The 23,090-nt window shown below is 41.9% G+C and overlaps 1 protein-coding gene across 3 annotated transcripts in view; it reads left to right on the top strand.

Annotated features, from left to right (window-relative positions):
• The first annotated feature begins 3,064 nt into the window (after positions 1-3,064).
• Positions 3,065-23,090, top strand: part of VOPP1 (VOPP1, WBP1/VOPP1 family member) — a 79,893-nt gene continuing 59,867 nt past the window's right edge. Inside the window, exon 1 of one of the 3 annotated variants that reach the window (XM_027656032.1) lies at positions 3,065-3,146. In XM_027656032.1, coding sequence (XP_027511833.1) covers positions 3,144-3,146 — 3 coding nt within the window. In that variant the 5' untranslated portion in view covers positions 3,065-3,143. Of the gene's footprint in view, positions 3,147-20,685; positions 21,124-23,090 lie in introns of those variants that run through there. The other 2 variants (XM_027656030.1, XM_027656031.1) reach the window with 2 other exon arrangements.

Raw genomic sequence — 23,090 nt, 5'->3', positions numbered from 1 at the left:
AGTATGTTTCTCAAGCTAAAGGCATATTTTCATCAAGAACAGTGAGCTTGGAGGGGAATGAAGTATAAAGATGTACTGGTTTTGTTGTGCCTGCTACAGCTTTTAACAGATGAATTAGTTCTGAAAAACTTACCCCACTGCCTGCCACCAGCCAGGAAGTTTTTTTTTATTTTATTGGTTTTCTTTAAAGGAAGATTACATTTGGAGTTTGGGCTAAAATGCTTAGAATTGAGAGACTATTAAGTACCCTGTATAGAAAAAGGAGCTGTTGCTAGCAGGGATGGGGAGACAGCTCTGACAGAGGCCAGCCACAGAAGGCTCCAACACTGAAACGTCACTGGCTTCATGAAGGGCTCAGCAAGAGGCTTTAAAATAAAATAAAAAAGTTGGTCTTGATATGGGTCAGGATATTCTAAGGGCTCCAGAAGAATGGATGAAGCTGTGTTATTTAGCAGTTAGAGCTTAGCACTTAGGAGTTTTGATAACACTTTTAGGAAAAACTGCAGTGTAGAGCAGCTGGCCCAGGGTTGGGGTGACCCTGTTTGCCACCCAGCCATGATGCAAAAATAGACATGCTTGGCAGAAAAGTGTTTCTTGGCTAAAAAGGTAGAGCATTGCTCCCTGGAACCATATGTGTGTAAAGAGAGACAGTATGCCTATATAGCATTAACACAAGGATTCACAATATGGTATTGAAAATGGAAGTATATGTAGGAGCAGCAAAACTCTCGACTTTCAAGGATCTAGGAGGCAGTGGACAAATGCCCTAGGTCAAGCTTAAAGTAAATGAGTGTGATTTTACAACATCACAGCAAAAAGCAAAGCTGAAGCAGCCTTCCTGTTAGGGTAACTTATCCAAAGGTATTTCGAGGTAGTGGTAATTAGGTAGAAATTAGGATCCAAAAAAACCAGGCTGGACATGAGGAACATTGAAAAGAAAAATGCTGAGCTGTATTTAGTAGTCATATACTGATAAACTAATTTCTGAATTCCTCTAATCTAGGTCTGAGGTACAAGTGCTGCAAAAGCCTGGCAAAAAGCACTTAAACAAAATGTAAAAGCAGAGCGTAATTTCTTCTGTGGAATTTATGAGAAGGGCTGCACTGATTGCAGGTGCTCCAAAGAGTGATGGCAGCTTAAGGAGCTGTGGGTGCAATGAAGTCACTGTAAATCCCAGCTGAAATGAATCAATATCTTCTTCCTAAATTCATTCATTTTCAGAACATGGTGGCTGGGCAGAGCTTACTAAACTATCCTCACTTTGTGTGTCTTTAGAGTGAGTACTGGAACTAGAGCTGAATACATTTCTAACAGTGAACATACATGAGAGACTATTTCAATGTGAGCAATTACCCTATAGCACAGTCAGTGTATTTGCTTATATCTGAGAGTAATGAATTCATGACTTCCAGGATAAAGGTTGCTGCCTGCTGTTTTATGGCATAGGACTAAAGAGTTAGAAGCAGTCAGACATTTATAAAACTGAGGTGGAAGTTCTGCATTCTGCCTCACCTCAGGAAAATAGAGTGTGTGTGGATAGAAAAGGAAAATATGGTTTTTGAAGAACAGTGCAGTTGCAGGGAAGAATAAGCAATTGTTTTGGGTGGTGGTTGTTGAATATTCATTCTGTCCAGAAATGAATAGGAAGCTCTCCTGTAAAACTAGCTAAAGCAGTATCAGGTATGAGTTGCCAGCACAGTCACTTTTGAATGAAGGTCTACCACATACCTTTGAAGTGTGACAGGTATTTGTACAGCAGGGGATATTTAAATTGGCCTCACTTTGGATAACAAAGTACTTTGTACAGGCTCTGAGAAAGGCATTATGCAAAGATGATAGAAAATCAATCAGTCCCAGAGACTATTCCAGCAAAGAGATTCTTATACAGTGAGAAGGGATTTGATTTACTGCGAGTAGACTTAGCAAAGGACTCAAGGTGAAAATGGCAAATGGAAAAAAAAAAAAAAGGCTCATAGACTGGATCTCCCCTTGTTTTGCTGCATAAATCAGATAGTGCTGATACATGACTGAAAGGAAGGAGGGAGAGGTAGTAAGGCAGTATGGTAGAGCAGATATTGGGATGGGTGACATTTTTAGCAGTGGAGGAAAGGAGAGATAAGAAAGAAGCAGCTTAGTAATTGCTTGCAGATAAAACCAGAGGATAGTTATGGAATATGTACCCTGACATTAATGAAAAATGGTCACAAGCTTTCATAAGCTGCAAGAGGGAACCAGGACATGGTACTGGGAAGTAATAAGCATGAAGCAATGAGGAGGCATGTTAGTAATCATCGCAGGAGCCAGAAAGCAGGCTCTTGCTTATCACATCCCCCAGCACAGCTCCACAGACTTCTATGCTCAGCACAGGCACACTGAGCAGGAAGTGCTCTGGTTGCCAATTAATTCCCTCTGCCTTCCTAGGGAAGGCCTTACAGCCTGTGGAAGTGCAGGTGGGATGTGGATGAGTAGCTTGAAGAAGGAAATATAGCCAGACCATCCTCTAGGCAGTGCCATGCAGGGAAGTATGAGCTTGGGTCCTTCCTAAGGATGGCTGTGGGACCTGGCATTCCTCAGAAGCTGCAGCTGAGTTCACATAATGTGGATGCAAGGAGGGTTTGAACACAGGCATGGAATCTACCTTTCACTTTAGATGCAGAATTCGATGAAGACAGGAATACTTGAAAGTAATGGCCTCAATAAAGAAGCAATAACAAGCAGTGAAAGAGCAGTTTCTCCTCTGACCTTGTGCCCCACAGTAGTTCTGTACAGCTAACCTACGGAGTTTTGCATGAAGGAATGGTTTCTTGAAAGAGGATCACCAGCAAATGCTGTGTTAAGCCCGGGACTGCTTGTTCTGCCCTTGCATTTGGGCAGCAGTCCTTCTGCTACATGAATGATTTGCAGAGCTGCTTTGTGGACTGGATTTGTGAGGATGATCTGATTAAAAAAAAGAAATAGCTGAGGGGAAAAAGAAAGTTATTTTTAACCCAGATGGGTTTATTATTCATGCTTAACAGGAGAGCTTTACCAAGTCAGGAAGGTACAAGTGGGAGGGAAGCATACTGCAGAGCACTGTATGGTCTCAGCTGCCTCAAGTGGGGCTGTGTGGCCTGGCCTCTGCTGTGAGCTCAGCTTCTAGAAATATGGTAGCTTTCACTCTGCTCCAGGGTTTTTATTTTTACAACTCAGTGTTCTGAATTAGAAAGTTTAAAGTTTAAAGTTGTTACTTTTCCAGGAAGAGTATCCCTACTTTTTTTTTTTTAATTTTTTTTCTTATTTTTTTAAATTATTATTATTTTTATGACTCTTGTTTCAGGAAAAAAATAAAGTTATTTCTCTTTTTGTTATTTCTTTTTTTCCTCCTTTCTTCCCCCATTCAAAGGCTGTGTTTTAACTCACAATTTCTCCAAGTTCAGCTTAGAAATTGCAGTGGGAGAGAGAGCCCTGCTGAGGGGGTAGTGGGGAAGGCTATTTTAGGAGAGGAAGCTGATGGTCACTTCTGGACTTCTGCACTTTGACCCTCTAGACAGGTGTCCTGGGGAAGGCTGGGCTCAAGGCTTATCGTGTGAGCAACAGAAAGAAGATAAGGCAAAAGTAAAATCCTGGCTTTGAAATTAATAATAATCCTATCTCTTTATAATTGTTGGTGTCACAGTTATGCAAACCATCTCCCTGGAGCAGTGGGATGGCCAAGCACAACAGAGACAATGCCCAACTTGGAAGGAAATAATGAAAATCATGGATTTGCTGCCATAAAGGCATTAGCCAAGACAGGCTGAGGCACATCTTGACAAAGGCCAGTATCCTCCTGCTTGTGGGTGCCTTTTATGGGAGCTGTGAAAACAGAATATGTTTCTCAAGCCTTGCTGCAGTGCCCGAAGTACATAAACTAGTTTCTCCTCTTCTTTCCTTGTTTTCTTTTATCTTGGGAGATTACCGAACTGAGAGTCTGCCTTCTCATAATGAGGCCAGAGTACATTGGAATTATCTGCGGGCATCAGTTAATAAATAGCAGAATAAAAGGCAAAGAGCTGGCTGAGGGTGATGTGTGTCAGACCTGCACAGAGCAGCAGCCCCTTTCTGTGCGGGGTGGGAGCAGGGGAGTGCAGCTCGGCTGCACACCTACTGCAATTAAACTGAATTGCCTCTCTCTGTAATCCTCCTCCCTGCCTCAAAAAGCAAGGGTATAAACTGCTGTCAGGCTACAGCTACTAATGAGACTGAGCTACAGGCTGGCATGTTCAGCTGTGCTGGAGGAGAGTAAAGTAAGAGACGGTGGGTACATCAGTGGGGACAATGAAATCTCACAACCTACTCTAACAGAAAGTTGTCAATTCTGATTTATTACTTGAGTAGCTGTAGTAAGACACTAAGCGCTTAACACTCATCATCTCAGGAGGAGGAGGAGATTGGACCAATGTAAACAAAAGCATTATTTGCTTGATATTCCTTTTTATTATTATTTCATGCAGAACTTGTAAGGTTGCCTATCAGTAAGATTGCCCAACATTTTCCTTTGGAAAAAGCTGTTTTCAATTGCTTCTAGCAATTCCTAACCATTTGGATGGCAATTTTCCACACCAGATACCTGTAGTTTTGGAAAATTTCCAAGATGTTGTGGTTGGTGGATGGGGGGTGGGGTAGGTTTTGAGACATTACCTGGGGAATATACATTCTTTTGTCCATGCTAAAATTTTATATTTTTTAAAATACTTTTAAGTGAGAAGGTAGTATTTGCTGTCCTGTGGTGATCTGCCAAGATTTGGCAATATTACAAAACCATGGAAAAAAGTACTTAAAAAAATCAGAACTGAGTCAGCTTCCCCTGTCAGCTCAAGGGTAACGGGATGTTGTGCTCTGAGTGTAACTGAGCAAATAATTATGTGCTGTTTGTTTCCTGAGTCTTCGGTTCGGTTTTCAGAACAATGCTTGTGGATTTCTGTGTTTCTGTATGTGTTCATGTGGCAAAAATCAGGCCAGCTTATTAGTTTCAGCTCCCAGTAATTTTCTGTTGAATAAGGACTGCAGGATTTGGCCTTCAGTGTGTAACTCAAACCTGTGTCTTTAATACAGGATTGTATTTATTTTTGACAGACCTGGGGCAGGAAATAAAAAATGGGAAGTGCCTTTCCCTCCTCCAGAAAAACATAATAATGAGTCAAAAATAATAATTTCTATAGAACATCACATGTCCAGGTATTCTTCTAGTTGCAATCTTGTGACATTAGCAATTCAGATAAAATCTTGTGGTTTTATCTGTGTGGATCAAGGACCCTAGAAAGAGTGACAGTCTATTTATTTTTTTATGGTTACTGAACCTCTGTTAAGAGGTATTATGCATGGTGTTTGATTTTTCTGCCTTTACATCCTCACATCCCCATGGTTACTCTTTGATTAAACTTTGATCAAAGAAAAGACAAATTATGTTGTTAGTTATTTAACCCTGTGTGGAAAGGGCTCTGTAAGTCAATTCTAACTCATCTAGGCACAAAACCTGAAACATTTTTTCAAATAGAATTCTCACTCATAGAGTAAAAAAAAAAGTTGTTTTTAGCGGACTATGTATGATATAGTCTTTTACTTTGTTCCTAGTATAAACTTGTCATTCCTTGTTTTTTCATCTATTGACTGGAGCTGCCTGCTTGAGAAAGAAAGAACACTCTAAGGTTGAAAAAACACCCTTTCGTTCAATGTTAGTGACATTGGGCAATCGATGCTTGATTAGAAAATCAAAGCCACTTCCTTTTCATTCTTTGAAAATGTTTGCTTATTTGCATCTGTCCAGACTGAACATCAAAGGTGGGATAGGTTGGTTATGTCCTTGCAATGCTGAGCAACTTTGCTGTATTGCTAGAACAGAGAGGTGACCCACTTGTAACACCAGAGGATGTGAGCAGCCCTGCACTCTTCATGTACCCATAATTATATACGACATGGGGTATCTCCTGTTGGACCAAGTAATAAATGCTCAGCTGGATTTGAGCGTTGGCAGGGTATATTTTCCTATCTGTGAGTAGCTGGCTCAGGTTCAGGGCATGCTGCTTGCAAGTCTTGATGGAGTAGCAACGTATATGTCCTACAGTACCAAGTACATGGTCAGGGAGAGACATCCAGGGTGCTTGGCCTCTGATGGGACCTGTCTGGGTGTTTGTGCCTTTAGTTACAGTGTGTTACAGCGTGACATGACTGGCTGTCTTGTGTACAGGGCTGAGTGGGCAGTTTCAGGTCAGCCTGAGCTTTGGTGTATTGGACTAGGGAGTGACAGAGGGATTGTGTGTAAGTTTAACAGGCAAATGTAACTGGAGACAGGCTGTAGAGCTCAGTGTGGGAGCCTTGACAAATTTGGTTTTAGGAGTCTGTGATATTCATCACAGTATTTGCACTGGCAAGAGAAGAGGAAACTCCTGTAAAAGTAAGGAGTATGGGACTCCATTACAGTCAATGCTGTAAAAACAGGACTGTGCCAAGCTGGGTGGAAAAGAGGGATTCTCATCCACTTCATAGTGCTTGAAGCAGCTGGAAAGAAGTGTTAAATTTGGTTAAAACCGGGAAGCTGGCACTCAGAAAAACCAGAGAGAAGCAATTAAAATAAATACTACTATTGTGGCAAAATTATTCACAACCAGGAAGATTGTTTGAAATATAAAATAATCCTGGAATAAGCACCATGAGCATTTAGGGAAAAGTCCTTCAAAATAATGTGGAAAATGAGACACAGAGACAGAAAGGAGGGATTTTGCTTAAGCTGAGGCAGCTAGCAAACTTGATAGCAACCTGGCTAGCACTTGAAACCATGAAACGCACAGTTATTTTGGACTCTTACTTATACACATAGATTAATGTGATAATACTAAGAGACCTAGAAACAAACAACCTATTCATCTGCAAGGGGAAAGAGTGACTGGGGATTTTGCATCCACTTAAAAAGGCAATTGCACTAGAACTGTAGACCTGTGTTAAGCGAGCAAGAACATTTGACAGACAAACAGTTGATCTGGACTTCATTGAAAGTGAAAAATGTATGAGATAGAAATGTGCTTGAGAGCCATATGGTTTGTGGCAAGTTAGGATAGCTCCCTTCCTCCTAACATGAATCAGGAAACAAATGCCTTATTCACTTTTACATAACAAGCTGAGGTTCATTAATCATCTGCTCCTACAACAATAGGAGACGAAAATATCTTGGAAGCGTCTCAGGTGAATTATAGTTGAAATCTGCCATGAATTCAAACTCAAGAAAGTTGTTAAGGTATGATTTCTGTATGGATAGATGACTCTTGGTCTTTCTCCTTTGCTCCTCTCTCCAGCTCAGCAATGGATTATCTCCCAGTGATGATGGACAATGACATTTAACTGCTTAAGGACTAACTTGTGGGGAGACTTAAAAAATTAATCAGGCAGGGGTAAAGCCCTCTTGCACTTTCAAACCATTAGTTTTTTAGACCACATGGGAAATGGCATCCAGTTGTCCACACAATGAGTTCCTCTCTTCATGCAACCAGATGTAGAGAACTAGGAGGAAGAAAAATATTGCAGCCTTTAAAAGAGGGAAAGCCCCCATCAGGAGGCAGTTTTAGGCTAACTTCAGAACATAAATTAAAGTGAGTGAAACTTCATAATAGCTAAGGACAGGAATGTGTCATAAAAATTCTTGCTGAATCTTTAAAGTTATCTTTTTTCCCTCTCTTTCTCCTCTCCCTAAATCTCAGGGCATAAACTTGCTGAACTAACCAAAATGCTGCTCCAGCAAGAAGAGCGGCAGACAGATGCCTGGATTGTCTGTGTAGCTACTCACCGCTTCTTCTGGTAATCTGGAACTGAAAGAGAAAGAATAGGATTTAATTTTAGACTTCTTTGACTGATGTTAGAACTTCTTGAAATGTACGTAACTGCAAAGTACTTTATTAAGCCTCTAAACTTTCCACCCAGATGTCATGCAGTTCAGCTGCAGATTCTTACCAGATGGATTTGCAAGCATATGTCTTTCTTGTTGGTTAGCCAAAGGAAAATGACTGAACAAGTCAGTTTATAAAAATTACTTAGGCTGATTGTGCCCTTCCTTTCACACCATTGCTGGAAAAATGTGGGAGAGAGAACAACTGAGAAGCAGACAGCAAATGATTGTCAAATAAGAAGTTAAAATAAAGTCAATGAGAATTCCCAGCACTTATTGTTCTCTGCTACAATAGCTTGATGGTTATACGTACCTGGAATCATACAATATGCACACTCAAAATGCACTTACAAGGTCTACTCTTGGCTCTCTGGAACATGGCCTCCTCCTACTTGATTGCTCATCCTCTTTTCTCCATCCTCTAAGGAAACTTTTTGAAGTTTCTCCACTTCTCTCTGCCATCCCCTGATTCACCCATGCTTTGACACTTCACTTGCATCACTTCCTCCTTCCAGCATCCAGAAAAGCTTTTGGTTCTTCCTCCAAGCTCAGCACTCGGACGGGCTTCCAAAAACCCAACAGCTCCACAGCAAACCCAGAAATCTTTCTTTCTGTTGGTATCCTAGCACATGGTACAGCTGGGAGTAGGAATAGATATATTTACAAATGGTGAAAAAAAGTAAAGATGTTCTTCTAAAAATGAGATCAGAGGTGTGAGTCGCTACGGTAAAAGTTGTCTATCACACATGATCAGTAAAGAGAGACTTTCCACCATCTGAAAGAAATGCAAACCTGCACAAACTGGGCTAAATCCCCAGATACTCACAGTAGATACACAAAGGGCCCAGGTCTTATCACAGGACCTTTACCAATATTGCAAAAATTATCCATTTGTGATGGATAATGAAAATGGAGAACTCAGAATTGACCAGAGTGAAAAAAACCCTCTTGAGAAAGTTTCCATTTTAGCTTAACCACATTTCAAACCTCTGGGCGAAGATTTTAGAAAAAAAAGTACTTAACAGACCGTGAGAAATCTCAAGGCGAGAGCACAAATAATTCCAGGGAAATGAAAATGTTCCAGCCTCCTGCAAGTGAAAACTGATAACACAGTGATGGCAGCTCAGGTTGAAAGGAGGCATAGTAATAAGGAATTCTTTCACTGAACCCCAAAAGAAACTATGAAAATAGTGGATGTGTATGAAGAACCCTAGGAAGGCATTTCCTCTCAATTATCTGAGCAAGGTTTCACACAAATGCTGGATTACTGTAGCATACTGAGTTGTGCTAACAATATGCTGGACTGTGGACTACAGCCCATTAACCCCCACTTGGCTGAAACACAGGCTGGTAAAATGGCAAAAAGGTTGCAGGATATCTGTTCTGAAAGATAATTAAGATTTGATGTGACTTTCCTAACAGACAAACATTGAGTAATGAGTTTGTACAGGATTTTAAATATAATTGTTTTCCCTGTTTTTCAACACAATTTGATTGGAGGAAAGATGTCTTTTGGTAAATTTATGGTTGAATTGAGTGAGATTCTTGAGATAGCAAGAAACTAGGCTTGATGACTCAGGAGATCCCTTTCAGGTTAATGGATATAGCCCATGCATACTGATAAGCTATAGATAAATGACTTCTGGCTAATGTTAATGTTAAACCTGATAGGGAGTAGTCTTGAAAACTCCTTAATCTGGGTGGATGATGCTTCATGAAAACCTGAAAGAACTGCCATTTGATCTGCTGATGTTTAAAGTGTAGGAGCTGCAGCTTCATTTGCCTCCTTTGGGGTTAATGTCGGGTGTTGTATGTGGAGGTGGCAATGGGAGACCTTAAATCCAGAGGTCAAATGCTTTCTCTTTCAGGTCAAACAAGCCCCTTTGTGCAGTGAAAACAGCAAGGGCTGGGAGGATATGGGCTTAAAGCAGACAACTGAAGCTGCTTGGGGATGCAGGTGAGTGTGATGCAGCATGAAGGGTAAGACATGACCCTGAGGACTAGAGAAAGTTTCTTGGCCTCAGCACTGATGGATAGGCAGCTGTGAGACCTAGCACAGTACAGAAGGCAATTTCTTCTGCTTTGCTCAGGAAAGCAGTCATTGCATACAACACTGTAATGAGACTAGACTGAGAATTATTCTGCTTGTTGGCATGTAGAAATCTTATCCTTCAGGTATGTCCCCGTGAGACCTATACTGAGTGGCTAACCACATTCAGGTGAAATGAGGCAATAGTGTTTTCCATGTGAACCTAGAATGCAAAACTGTCTCTTTTTTGATAACTTTGTTTTCTTGTTAGAGATGAAAATCTAAAAAGTGTGACACATACTGTGTGTGGCTACCAGGACAGAGAGGAATTTTCCCTGGGGTGCCCCTCACAGAGTTTCTATATTATTTCTCTGAAGAGTCTGTCCCCCTCGCAAAGACCGTACTATTGCAGGAACTGAACAGCTTATGAAGGCTCATCAGAGCACCAAACATCTTTCTAATTACTTCACTACATGCAGGATAATTATAGAAAAAAAAAGAATGAAAGCCTAAATGAAGTACGGAAGCCCATGAAAAATGCCACCAGGTCAAACATTGCTGCCATCTCCTCCTCCTTTCCTACTGACCTGTCCTTTCATCTCAGCATTAAATGCCCACTTCCTTTAAATAGCTTTTTATCCTAACCAACTCTCCTAATTAACAAAGCTTCTTGAACTTCATTTTTGTTGACTGCCTGCAACAGAAAGCTTTAATGCTTTGTTCCTTGTAACTGAGTAAGCTTTCTGTGCTCTGCTTGCATTGCTTCAAGCAGCCAGGCAATGGTCATCTACCCTGGCAATGCTAACTTGGCTTCTTCAGCCAGAAACAAAACAGACTCCGTGAGTTTTAGGTGTAAGATGGGTGAAGGAGAATAGGCACTGTAAGACATGGACTGTAAGGGAGAGCATGTACTTTATATCAGTAAACACAAACAGAAAGAATTGTGCCTTATTTATCCACAGATTGAGAAAGCTGCTTGATATTCTTCCTCCTCAGCAGCAAATGACAGCACAAAAAGTGGTTGCGTTATTAATTTAGATGAATAGTAGCACACATCCCTGCATTACATAATTATTTCATTAAAGTGAAAGATCAGTTTAAAACATCATTAAAATCTAACCAGCAGAAAATAATATGATTCCACGGACATTTGATTTAATTAAAACCTGTGAATTAGGAATATTGAAATGTGTATTAGCTCTAGAAGGTCTCTCTGAAAGCATCGTCACTGGTACCTTATCCCTCTATGTGTGGTGCTTCTCAGAGAGCAGGGGGTAGCAGACAGGTGCAAGAAGTTCTGGGATCCCAACTCTGTTAATGATCAGTGAAGCCAGCAATAAAGGTGGCCTGCACACAGTTGTTCAAAACATCCTTGAATTAGTCAAGCAGGGTTTCCACATTATCAAAATAAGTATTACTCATTCAATTCAGTCTCAAGAGTCAAAGAACCAAACTGATTCTCTGAACTTCGAGAAACAGTGGCTCCCAGCCAAAGCCCACTGAAACCAAGACAAAGATCCCCTGCTGAGTTCAATAGCTTGCTGGATCTCACCCAATGCAAGTAATTCCCTTTTTTTTCTGGAGTGAGTTTCTTTTTCCTGTGGCAGCTTCACACAATATTTTCCATTGTGGCTACCTTCATTTGTACACTGCTGTTCTTCGACTTACAATTTCAGACTCATATTATTTCCAGTATTTTATAATTTTGCATTGTCAGGATAGTTTTCTCCATGGTTTCACAGAGTGAATTGACCTAGTTAAAATTAAAGGTTGCCAGCATAAATTAGATTAGGTTGGTCTGGTGGACTGAAAAAGCACTGTAACATGCTGTGTTTGTCTTTATTTCTGTCAGTAAGAATGGCTTGGTGAAAAGACTGCTATTAGAGCTACTTGGTTTACACTGTTATAATTGCAGGTCTGATGGTATCCTATTAGAATGCAACAAGACTGAGTGATCAGTTATTTCAACTAGAAATATAATAATTCCACTTTATTTTTAGCTATGAAATTTCAGATTTCATTTGAAATGCATATGAATCTGGTTAGTAATAAAGTAATATGACTTACTGACAGTGAGGATATTTCTACCTTCTTAAGACCATCTATACTGTGAACTCTCAAACTCAAATAGAACAAAAATTTCTTATCCCAAACTATGGAGATTGCAAGAAGTGGATAACTTGCTCACCACATTTTAGCACAGGCCCAAGGTCTCTTATTCATGAGCTGTGGATACAGCAGACATAGGAAGGATTATTAATGTTACAAACCTCATCTACCAAAAACATATCAAGTCTGACTCTTTCTAGGCACAATGCAAATACTTTGAAGCTGAGCTACTATCAGCTGTCTCAGTCTTCTTATGCTTGCCCTTAAACCTGTCGGGTTTTTTGTACAGTGAAAAGCAGACTAATATTTCCCTAAGAATGATATTTTCTCCTGTCAGACCTATTGTTCCTGTAAATACCTCTCATCACTACTAAAAGGGGACAACAGTAGGATGGATATTCATCCTGAATAGAGCCCAGAAGCACTTCAGTTTGGGAACTGCATCACTCTGCAGGCAGAATCCCTGCAAATGTCAAAGCGAGGTCTATTAACAATAATGCATAGATAATAATTAGTAAATAATTGATGTTGACATTGCTATTTGATGCTGTGTATGACTCTACTGTGTGCATGGTAAGCTGATTGGCTGGCTCCACTGGTAAAACCTGCACTGCTTTTTAGCTTGTTGATATCCAGCTTATTCGTCATTCCACTATCTAATGAATGGGTGTGTAAAGATTGCTATGCTGAGCTGCAGGTTACCAACACTTCCACGATATACGGGAGAAATTCCCCATGACTTTGTATCAGACCATAACTGTTTCTTATCAAGCCCATTTTTAACACAGCTGCAGCCCAAAGAGACTCTCTTTTGGATCCTATTTTCAATGGGGAAGGTGTTATTGTTTTAAACCTACATTCTGCTTTTTTTCATGCTTTGCTGTTTGTTACTAGGAATTCATCCTATCTCCCAAAAAACATACCTTGGAATGGTTTTTGCACTGATTGTAGAATGGTTTTGTTATTTTTGGAGCTATGGCTGCATTATGGCTGTCATCTTAAAGGACACTTCAAATCCGTTATTTTCTTTCATCCTTGTGTATAGTCAGTTGCTATTTTGAAAAGAGAAGAGGGAGAAAGGAATGGGATAAGTGAAGATGGAAAGACTTGGGACAACGAATAGGGAAACATTTTTCTCACTTTTTCTTTTAGAGGAACCCATCTTGTGTTTGTACCATTTCTATGTGGCTGCAGCAGAAAGTTTCTGCTTCTCCATGGGGTTTGCATGATCTTAGGTTTCTACCTCAAATATCTCACCAGATTAAGCTGCTGGGACAGCAGCTTATGTGAATGCTGCTGTGAATGCTCTGTGTGAATGCCATGTAGTCCTTACTATCAGAGAGAAGCACTAATGAGATACTTGCCCTTCATAGCATCCAGCGTTGTGTAGCAGTGGTTGCTACAGTGCCTGGTAAGATTATCAGCTTCCCTTGGCTTTTGGTAGGACCATTTTGTTTCCATCCTTGCATCCTAGCAGTGTTATTTACCCTCGCTACATTCTGCCCCCTATGCTCCAGAAACAGCTTTATTTCTACATCTGGGCGCGCACTGCCTCTTCAGTATCAGCAAGCCTAGAAGATCCAAGTCTTCTTTCCCAGAACATAAAGACAACCCTGAAGCATGCTCATAGAGGGGTTTCTCAAAGCTGAGCTTGCAGGAAGAGGAAGCATTACAAGAAATGGGCATGGGAGCACAAATACAGATTTTAATGATCAGGCTTGAAACTGACTGAGGGTCAGGAAAATGTGTGCTAACATAAGGTAAGTTGTGCTGGTGAAAAATGTAGCATAGTTGAAAATAGAACAGCTTGAAAGTTATTTAACAATGCCCTGCACACTGCAGTGGTTCAGAACAGCCAGGAAGGAGTGTCTCAGATAATAAATGCTGTGGTGGAGTTTAGGTAGGTGTGAGATGTTTGTCTGCACTAAATAGCATTAGCAGCTTGTTAAGGCCAAGTGAAAAATAAATCACTGACTTCAACAGACTTTACTGTTTACTAAGTCCTTACTTTTAGATTTACACAGTGAACTGGACTGCCAGAATGCACCTTGAGTTAGTGAGCTGGTACTCCTCAGCTGAAGGACTTAGCTTGATTTGTGTGATAAGCAGTATGCACACTTAAAGAAAATCATGGTATTTCCTCATGCAGGGCCTCACAGGTTTCGGTGCATGCTCCCTTTTGCACTATTGCCAGGGAGAAACTCCTGGCTCTGGTCCTCAAGTTTCCTGAAGAAGGTATAGCAGATGGTTGGAGTAATTTATTCCTTCTGAGGGTGAAAAAATCCCACTATCTAGTATCTCCACTGAAGAGATATTATACCTATTGAACTTATAACCATTTGGGCTTCTTTCTTCACTCTTGACATAGAAATCACCACAGTGTTCATATTCCAGCAAGCCTAAAGATTTCTTGTCCACAGTCTCTCAAGATCCATTTAGACAGTGAAACCTGCTCAGATGCCAGCACTCATATTAGTACTGCATTTTGTGCTTGAATGGTTTAGCACTATGAAACTTAGCTCTGAGACAAGTGCTTGAAAACCCTGCCCAAGGGACAAAACCTACATTCAACCTTCTGTATTCCTCATATGCCTTCCTTGACTCATCATCTCTCCTGAAAATTTCCTTGCCTGTCAGTTCATTACCTCATATGAGCATATGGTGGACAACCTTGTACAGAGTTTAAAGAACATGAATCACGACTGTGCTATACCTCCTGCTGTCTATGCCACACAGATTTGCAGATCTATCTGCCCTATATTTTTGTCTAAGCTGTGTATCATATGCCATCAATACTGCTTCACAACTTTGGTTGGTAGTTAGACTTTTTATCATTGAAGGGCTTAGGGTCAACCCACTGGGCATTTTTGAGGATCATCACTCAAGTGAGAAGGAAAGGTTATTCATCCACCACCACTAAATTTCTCTTCTCTGTTTTAGTCCCTGAGGAATTTTCAGGAAGCCAGGAGATATGCTTGAGCCCCTCTTTTTGTTTTGTATGCAGCCGTGGTAGTGGAGGTGACAGTAGTAGCAGTAGTAAAATGTAGGAGAATAGGTGGATGGAGACGCCACTGGCGGTACCATTAAGGCAAATATTCCCTGACTGTGTTGTGTGTGTGTGTGACTGTAGATGGAGACAGCACATCTCAAAGACAGTTGATTAAAGGTTAAATAATCTTCCTTTTCATAACGGACCACATGAGGCTCTCTAGGGTTCCTACAACAGACTGTGTGAACAACACCATTGCACAGTTCTTCTAGTAGCCCTAGATATTTTCTATAATTGAAAATGGTTTGTCTTACAGATCAGATGCCTTATTAGTATTGTTATTATGTCTTGTCATTCTGACATCAGTTGCATTTTTATCCCTTGTGATTTCTAGAATATATCTAATGTTGGTTTTTGTGGGTTTTTTTTCACTCCAGCAACAGCTTAATCCTCTTCCCATCTCATTACAATATGAGAAAATTGAGATTGCTTAGGGGACATTAGTTAATAAACCCATTTCCTGTAATTTCCAGACTATTGATGCATTTTTCCATCTTTACTTAGTGGGATGTTATTTCTCACATTGAAATATGCAACCTATAGTGGTGGAGAAATGCTACAGATAAATTCACACTGAAGGAAAAAAAAAACCGGAAATGGTTACTATTTTAAATGAAGAAAGAAAATCCCTATTAGGCAACTTCCTTTTTTTGGTTTGACTTAAAGGTGAAATCTAAAACCCTGTTCTCCACTTGCACTGGTTTTATATTTGTCCCATTGGCTTCAGTGGAATTAGTCCTAATGTACACTGGTATGAGAAAAACTGGATCACTAAGGTCTCGTTATTTCAGACTGTAACCAATGACCTGGTAGAGCTTTTAATTCTCTGGCTAGAAGGATGCTGTAAAGGTTGAGAGGTTGTTCGTCGCACAGGCAGGAAGATGAGATAAGACAAAGCAAAAATAAAGTGCTTCAGAATATTTCATTCCAGGGGGCTTGTCCTCACAGGCCACAGGGGATTGCCTTGCATTTACATTAAGATACCATGTTCTTGGAATTGCATTTTCCAGGCTTTTTCTCTGGAGTGCTAAGAGAGCTCACTGACAGTGCCCAGATTCACAACATACTCCTGACAGTGATCAGGATTAGTTCTTAGTCTCTGCCAGTATCCCTTTCCTCTCTTCATCCCTTTTATTTTAACACATAGGGAGAATAACGATGTTTTTAAATCAAGTGGCTTCTCTATGGAAGGAATTAATGGTGAGCAAAGCAAGAGCAAGTAAGCACTGACAGGAACACATAGACATTCAGCTAGAGCATCCTTTTTTCCATTTGCAGTTTACTGTACAGCCTAATAAAGACTCTGGAACAAAAAGCAGTTTGGAATATTACATATCTATATATAAAGTACAGCTGGCTTGCTCAATCTCAGTGATAGCAGGCAGCAGCTCTTGGCTCTGTGCTTGGCCATAATGGGAGAAGCACTACCTCCTCTTCTTCCCCTACCATTCCTCTGGAGCAGGCTCTCGCTTTCCCAAAGGCCACAAACTGCCCCACACCACTACCACTCTATGGCTTGGAGGCCATCAGTGGTACACATATCACCACTAGCAATCTCTATTTCAATCCATTTCCACCTTTGTGCACCATAGTGCTTATGTCTACCATGCTTTGTGCACCATGTATTTCTCTTCAGAGTCTCATCCTACTCCCTCTTGTGGCTTTCAGATACTCCTGACAAAATCTTACTTGTTTTCTGTCTCTGATTCTGCCTGGCCAAAGATAGGTTGCTTTATCTGATCTACCTGTTTCCTACATGTGCAATTCAACCCTGCCCTCCTCCCCTGGCAGATTTGATCACCTGCCCAGACCTTTTCCTTCTATCTCTTTACAAACCATTTGCAGGCAGCTTGGAATGTTACTGCTCTAATTTGACAGTGTTTTGTGCTTACCATGTTCATGTCTGAGGCAGCACAGACTACATCTAGCTTCAATAGCATGTGTTTAGACTTCTAACTATTCACTGAAATCAATAACAGGAGTCCAAATAGGAATTCAAAGCCTAAATGTTTCATTGGCGATGAGCTTTGGTCCTATAACAGTACTCTGAATGAACTTAACCTTCCTTAATCCTTCCAGCAAGCCAGAGTTTGTCCTTTCACCATGGACTGCAAACAAAGAGTTTGCATTTACAAATGATCCATCTTACAGGAAAAAAAAAAAATCCCTCTGAGCTCCTGAGTTCTCTAATACAAAGCATTAGTACCTTTGCTGAGGGGATAAAACTTCAGTCTTGATTGAGAAAACTGAACAAAAAAGCATTTGGTCTGATTGACACAGCTATTCTGGTTGAATTGGGTATTATGTTTAATCAATAAACTTTGTCCTTTAGAATACTAACACTTATCTTGTAGTTGCTGCTTCTCAAAATACTGTTTGCTATGGAATTATTACTTTAATATGATGGACAAATATCTGACTCCATCAAGAAAGCCTGAAAGTCACAGGGTGTGAACAGTGGGGCTGTTCTTTGGGAGCCCAGGTAGGGTAGCTTATAGATAATTACTCCATCCTTCATTTCTTAGCATATCTGTTAAATATGTTATAATTTCTTGTAAATGGTGTTTCAAGTGGCCACAGATTTCTAGTGTGCTAGCCTACAGTGAGCATGGTTACCATGGACTCTCATTTGGAGGTCTCAAAGTACAGTCCAATAAGCAGTCATCCTGTTTCAGTTTAGTGAGTTTTACTTAATGTCACTAGTTATGGAAAACTGACCTCTTCATGTACTTTTCAGATATTAATGAAGATTGATGGACGTATAAGAATACTAAAAGACAAATCGGGTTACATCTTTTTGATCGATGCCTCTCAGCTCAATAACATCCTTCCACAGAAAAACTAAGTTGTAGGAGGTATAAACTTTTACATTATCATTGGAAATAGAGCTACTATGTCTGGATCATCCCTTTAAACCTCCACAGACACTTACTGAAATATAATTATTTAGGATGGAGGCATTGGTGTTAATATGCTACTGAATTTGGAGTAGGTTGTTGAAACTTCAACGAGTCCTTAGTCGTGTTTCATTTAAAATCAATCACAATGAGTAGTTAGTGGTGCAAATCATGAAAAATATTTAGTCCTTATTCTGGGAAGTTGAACAATAATTTAACTATTATTCTGCCAAGAGATACATCTTTGTTTAAACAGCTAGATAGTTAGAAAAAATTGGTATTCCTTTTTTTTTTTTTCTTTAAACACACCCTGGAAAAACAAATATCTTTGAACAAGATATGGAAGCTACAGAAATATAACATTATGTTTGTCTTGGCTGGTTATTGCTGCATTCATGAATATTTTTCCTACCTGTTTTTAAATGAATAATGCTAGTGTGGTTTCTCAACAGATACCAGCTATGATTAGACATTTACTGAATATTTTATGTAATTTAAAAGGGCTTTCTTTTACTTACTGACAAAGGTTAGTACCATTTACATAATTATAAAGAAAAAATTCTCAAAATATATTTGAGGTGATCCGACTCTCAAAATGCAGAGTTTGGAAAACAACTATGAATTTGGCTAATTTTTAATAGCCTGTGAAGAAGGTGGTGGAATATTTTAATAAAGACAAAACTATAGTCATTCATAATTATTTACAGTTCATATGGGGAAGCAAATGAAAGTATTGTATTTGTTTGTTCATAATAAAGTTGTTACCTACTTCACACACAGCCCTTGTGGAATTGAGTATTTCTCAATAGTATTAGATTAGAAACAACTGTTTCAACATAAACAAGAAAGTGTTCAATAAAATCAATTTATAAGTACTATATTCTTTAAAAATATTCATCAGTCTTAGTTCAAAATAAATAATGTCTAGAGAATACATGCATCTATATGCACTGTGGGTGCCCCCTAGGAATTTTTATATCTGTTACTGAATTTGAAAAAGAAAAATTGACAGAGGAGTGGCAGTCTCAAAAATAATGTATGCTTTTATGCTTCAGGAAAGAGAGGTGGCTGAGTAAAAGAAATATGTTAATATTGGCACGTCTACTGAGAGAAAGATGGCAATATTATTGAAAAATGCCTAAGATTCCACAGAGAAGAAGGATATTAGGAATATTTCAGCTGTAGTACAAGCCTTGATCAGATAAAATAAAGCTTCATTACTCTTACTGCTCCTGAAACTATTTTATTTTATTTTTAAATATATATATTTATTTCTATGCACAGATTCTGGGAGGTCTGGAGTCGAAAGGTCTGAAGAGAGACTGGAATCAGGATGTGAAGGAAGGGGCTGTTTTCTACCTAGGGACCTTGCCTCCAACAAAAGCCTTATCTTCTTTCTCTGCTGTGTCACCATGGCATGGTACATGTGCCCTGCCTGCCTTGCTGTCAAGCTGCAGCACACTGGATGGAAAGTGTTCATTTATTGCCTAGACAAGCTCTAAGGGGCTCTGTGGCAACTTGCACTTTTGCTGAGAAAATGCCACATGCTGGGCTAAGTTCATTTGTACTGAAACTCCATTAAAGCTAATGGGCTTTCCCAGGGAATGAAGATGGTTCCTTGAAGCTGGGTGGAAATGAAAGAAGACATCACTTAGGAGAGCTGAGATATGACTGAAATGAAATACAAAACTGTTTATTCCTAGGTCAGGAGATGGTTTTCCTTTTTCAGCTTATCTTGGCCAGGAAAGAATTTTATAGCATGGGATATCCACACCCTTATCTAGGCTAGATAATGAACTATGCACTAGGATGTATATACTTCCAGACTGTGCGCCTTCCACTTCCTCCAGCTCATTGCTTCAATCTCACTCTTGCTAATATGTCTATTGGTTAAAACCAGCAGTACTTTTTCCTAGCTTTTCTTGCCCTACCTGAGAAAAAAAAAAAAACCAAACTAATGCTTTATTGGTTCTCAAGCTAAACTCGGTAGCGATGTGTGTGTTAATAATTAACTGAAACATATTTTACAGCTAAGCCTAGACACACACCTACTGTTCCCCCTCACCAGGCTGACAGAGGCAGCACCTCATAGAATCACAGAACCACAGAATGATTTGGGTTGGAAGGGACCCTCAAAGATCATTCTGTCCAACCCCTCTGTCACTGGCAGGGACATTTTTCACTACATCGGATTGCTCAAATCCCCACCCAACCTGACCGTGAACACTTCCAGGGATGGGGCATCCACAACTTCCTAGGCAATCTGTTCCAGTGTCTCACTACCCTCCCTGTAAAAAAATTTCTTCCATATGTACATACAATATAAATCTACTCTCTTTCAGTTTAAAACCATTGCCCATTGGTCTATCACTACAGGTAAAAAGTCCATCCTCGTATTTCCTATAAGCCACCTTTCGGTATTTGGAAGGTTGCTATGAGGTCTCCCCAGAGTCTTCTCTTCTTCAGGCTGAACAGCCCCAGCTCTACCAGTCTGTCTTCATAGGAGAGGTGCTCCATCCCTCTGAGAATCTTTGTGGCCTCCTCTGGACTCGCTCCAGCAGGTCGCCCTCCCGCGGAGGGGAGTCGCCCCCGCGGAGCCCGTTGCCGTCCCCTGGTGGCAGGTGCGGGGGCAGGTGCGGGTCACTCACCCCGCCGCCGCCGCCGCCGCCCCCTCCCGGCCGGGCAGGGCGCGGGGCGGGGCCGGGGCGGGCCGGCTCCGCTCCCCGCCCTCAGCAGCGGCGGGGTCCGGCCTCTTTGTGCTGCCCGCCCCGGCACCGAGCCGTCCTCCGCCTCGCCTCGACCCCGACTGCCGGCGGGGACCGGCGGGTCAGCCCGCCCTCGCCCTGCCGCGGGGCTTCCCCGCCTCCCTCCCCTCCCCACCGGCGCTCTACCCCGCCTCGTCGGTCTGCCTCCGGCGTGGGCTGCTCGCCGCCCCTTCCCCCGGGCTGCCCGTCATCCCGCCGTGCGCGCCGCTGCCCGGAGCTCCCCCGCCGTCGGGGATGGCGGGGCTGGCAGCGCCCGTGCGCGCCTGAGCCCGAGCGGCGAACCCCCCGCCGCCGCCGCGGGAGGAGGAGGAGAAGGAGGAGGAGGAGAGATGAAGCGCTTCCAGCCTGGGGTCGCGCTTCTGCTCTCGCTGCTGTGGGAGGTGAGATGGGCCGGGGAGGGGGCGCTGCCCTGCGGCAGCCCTGGGTTCGCTCCGGGGGGATCCGCTGTCGGTCTCTACTTGGAGCTGAGCGGCCGGCGGGGGGAGGCTGCAGCCCGCACCCAACCGGGGGGTGTGCGGGGGAGATGGTTTACTTTGGGGTTAATGCCTTTGCCGGAGAGGGGTGGCTCCACTGGCTCTCGGGCAGTGTGCGGTCAGGAGTGCGTGGGAACGGCGGGGAGGTGCGGACCGGGCCGGGCCGGGCTGGGCGAGACCCGGCGGGGCTGCGCTGCCCGCGGGGGCTGCGGTGCGGTGGTTTACGGGCTTAGCGGCGGCCGGGCTCGCCTCCTGTCCAGTGTCTTATTGCGGGATCAGAGGAAGATTATACGCGGTGTGATGGAACAGAGTAGCGCGGGAACCGTAGGCAGGGGCATGGGCTGCTGGAACCTGCCCGTTCCCAACAGGCTGGCTGACTCTCCAAGGGTTTAGAGGAAAGTGCATCTCTTGTTATCATTTTAAGTGTCCTTTCCTGGGCAAAATGTCCATTGCGGGGTAGATAAGAGGTGCGGCGGCATCAGCTCAGGAGGAGCCGTGGCGGCACCGAGCAGCGTGGGTAAACTTCTGGGAAAGCCTTGGTAGCACAGCGGTCGTAGTTACAACAAACAAGGAATTAGGAGCTTTCATTAACTGGAGTAGGTATTTGTCCCACGCAGTTACGGAATCATAGAATAGTTCGGGTAGGAAGAGACAAAGATCATTTAGTTTCAACTTTCCTACCATGGGCAGTGATGCCACTCACTAGATCACGGGATTGTGGAAACCAGCTGTTTTTTTTCAGCAGGAAGATCCTCAGATGTTTTCTGTTGGCGAGCTGTCACTTGGTCTTTGGTTTAACCTTGGGGCTGGGATCAGGCTGGGTGACCACCCTGGGACAGGTTCATGGCGGGCACGCTGCCCTGTGCGGCTCCCGGTGACAGGTTTGCCAGCGTGCTGGAGTCATCGCCAGGACACGTGCGGTGGCAGCTTGCCGGGGTGACTTCGGAAACACCAGTGGGCTTGTTTTAGGTACATCTCTACATTTATAAAGCCCAGAGGTGGTGTAGCTAAAAACGTCAGAGGTGGAGAGCTGTGTTGCCTCTGTGATGGAGCAGTTTAGACAGAAAATGAAATATTTCTTTTTAAAAAACAGCATACCACCAAACCCATACATGGAAACCAGAATGCTGGCTGTGTAATTACTGCTTTCAGTAATGGATATAATTCATGAAAATTATGTTTACTACATGTTTATGCCACCTACGTAGATGAATGATTTCTGATGAGTTGCCCACTATGTCATCCAGCATCATCCCATTAAAACGCTCAGATCAAAATCACCACTTAATGTAAATAAATGTAACTCTTTGCCAGTTAATTGGTCTGCATCTCCTTACCCCGGCTGTAAACCTGGCCCTGATTCTGGCTCACAATTGCTCTTGACTCTGCAGAAGCTCTTCAGAAAGCAGGAATAGCAAAATGTCAATTAAAGGAAACGAGCACCACCATTTCCCTGAGGGATTCTGTTCATCTGAGGCTGTGAAAGGTTTCACCCCTCCACGATCTGTTTGATTAGATGTCTCTGGTCTCTTAATGTGTATTCTGCTGAAAAAGATCCTTAGTGCCTGAAAAAAGTAATTTGCATAAATCCTCTTTGGATGTAGCCAATGTTGCTGTTATTTAAGCTTATGTATTGGTTTTAATTGTGGGGTTTTTTTCCTTTTAATCTAGAATGTTTGTTTTGCCATCTGGTTTTGTGAATTTTTTTTTTGGAAATGCTTAGGATACCTATTAAAATGAGATGCTATGTAAATAAGGTTGTATTCTGCAGGAAAAAAAGGCCCAGAAACAGGGTGTTGGGGGTTTAAATAACTTAAACGGAGACATCTGGTTGTTTTGAAGGTTTTTGATATATGAAACTTTCACTGTCTTCT

Source organism: Corapipo altera, unplaced genomic scaffold, assembly GCF_003945725.1.
Source record: "Corapipo altera isolate COAL_440 unplaced genomic scaffold, ASM394572v1 59, whole genome shotgun sequence".
In the NCBI taxonomy this organism is placed as follows: Eukaryota; Metazoa; Chordata; class Aves; order Passeriformes; family Pipridae; genus Corapipo; species Corapipo altera.
This window is presented reverse-complemented; position numbering and strand designations above follow the sequence as displayed.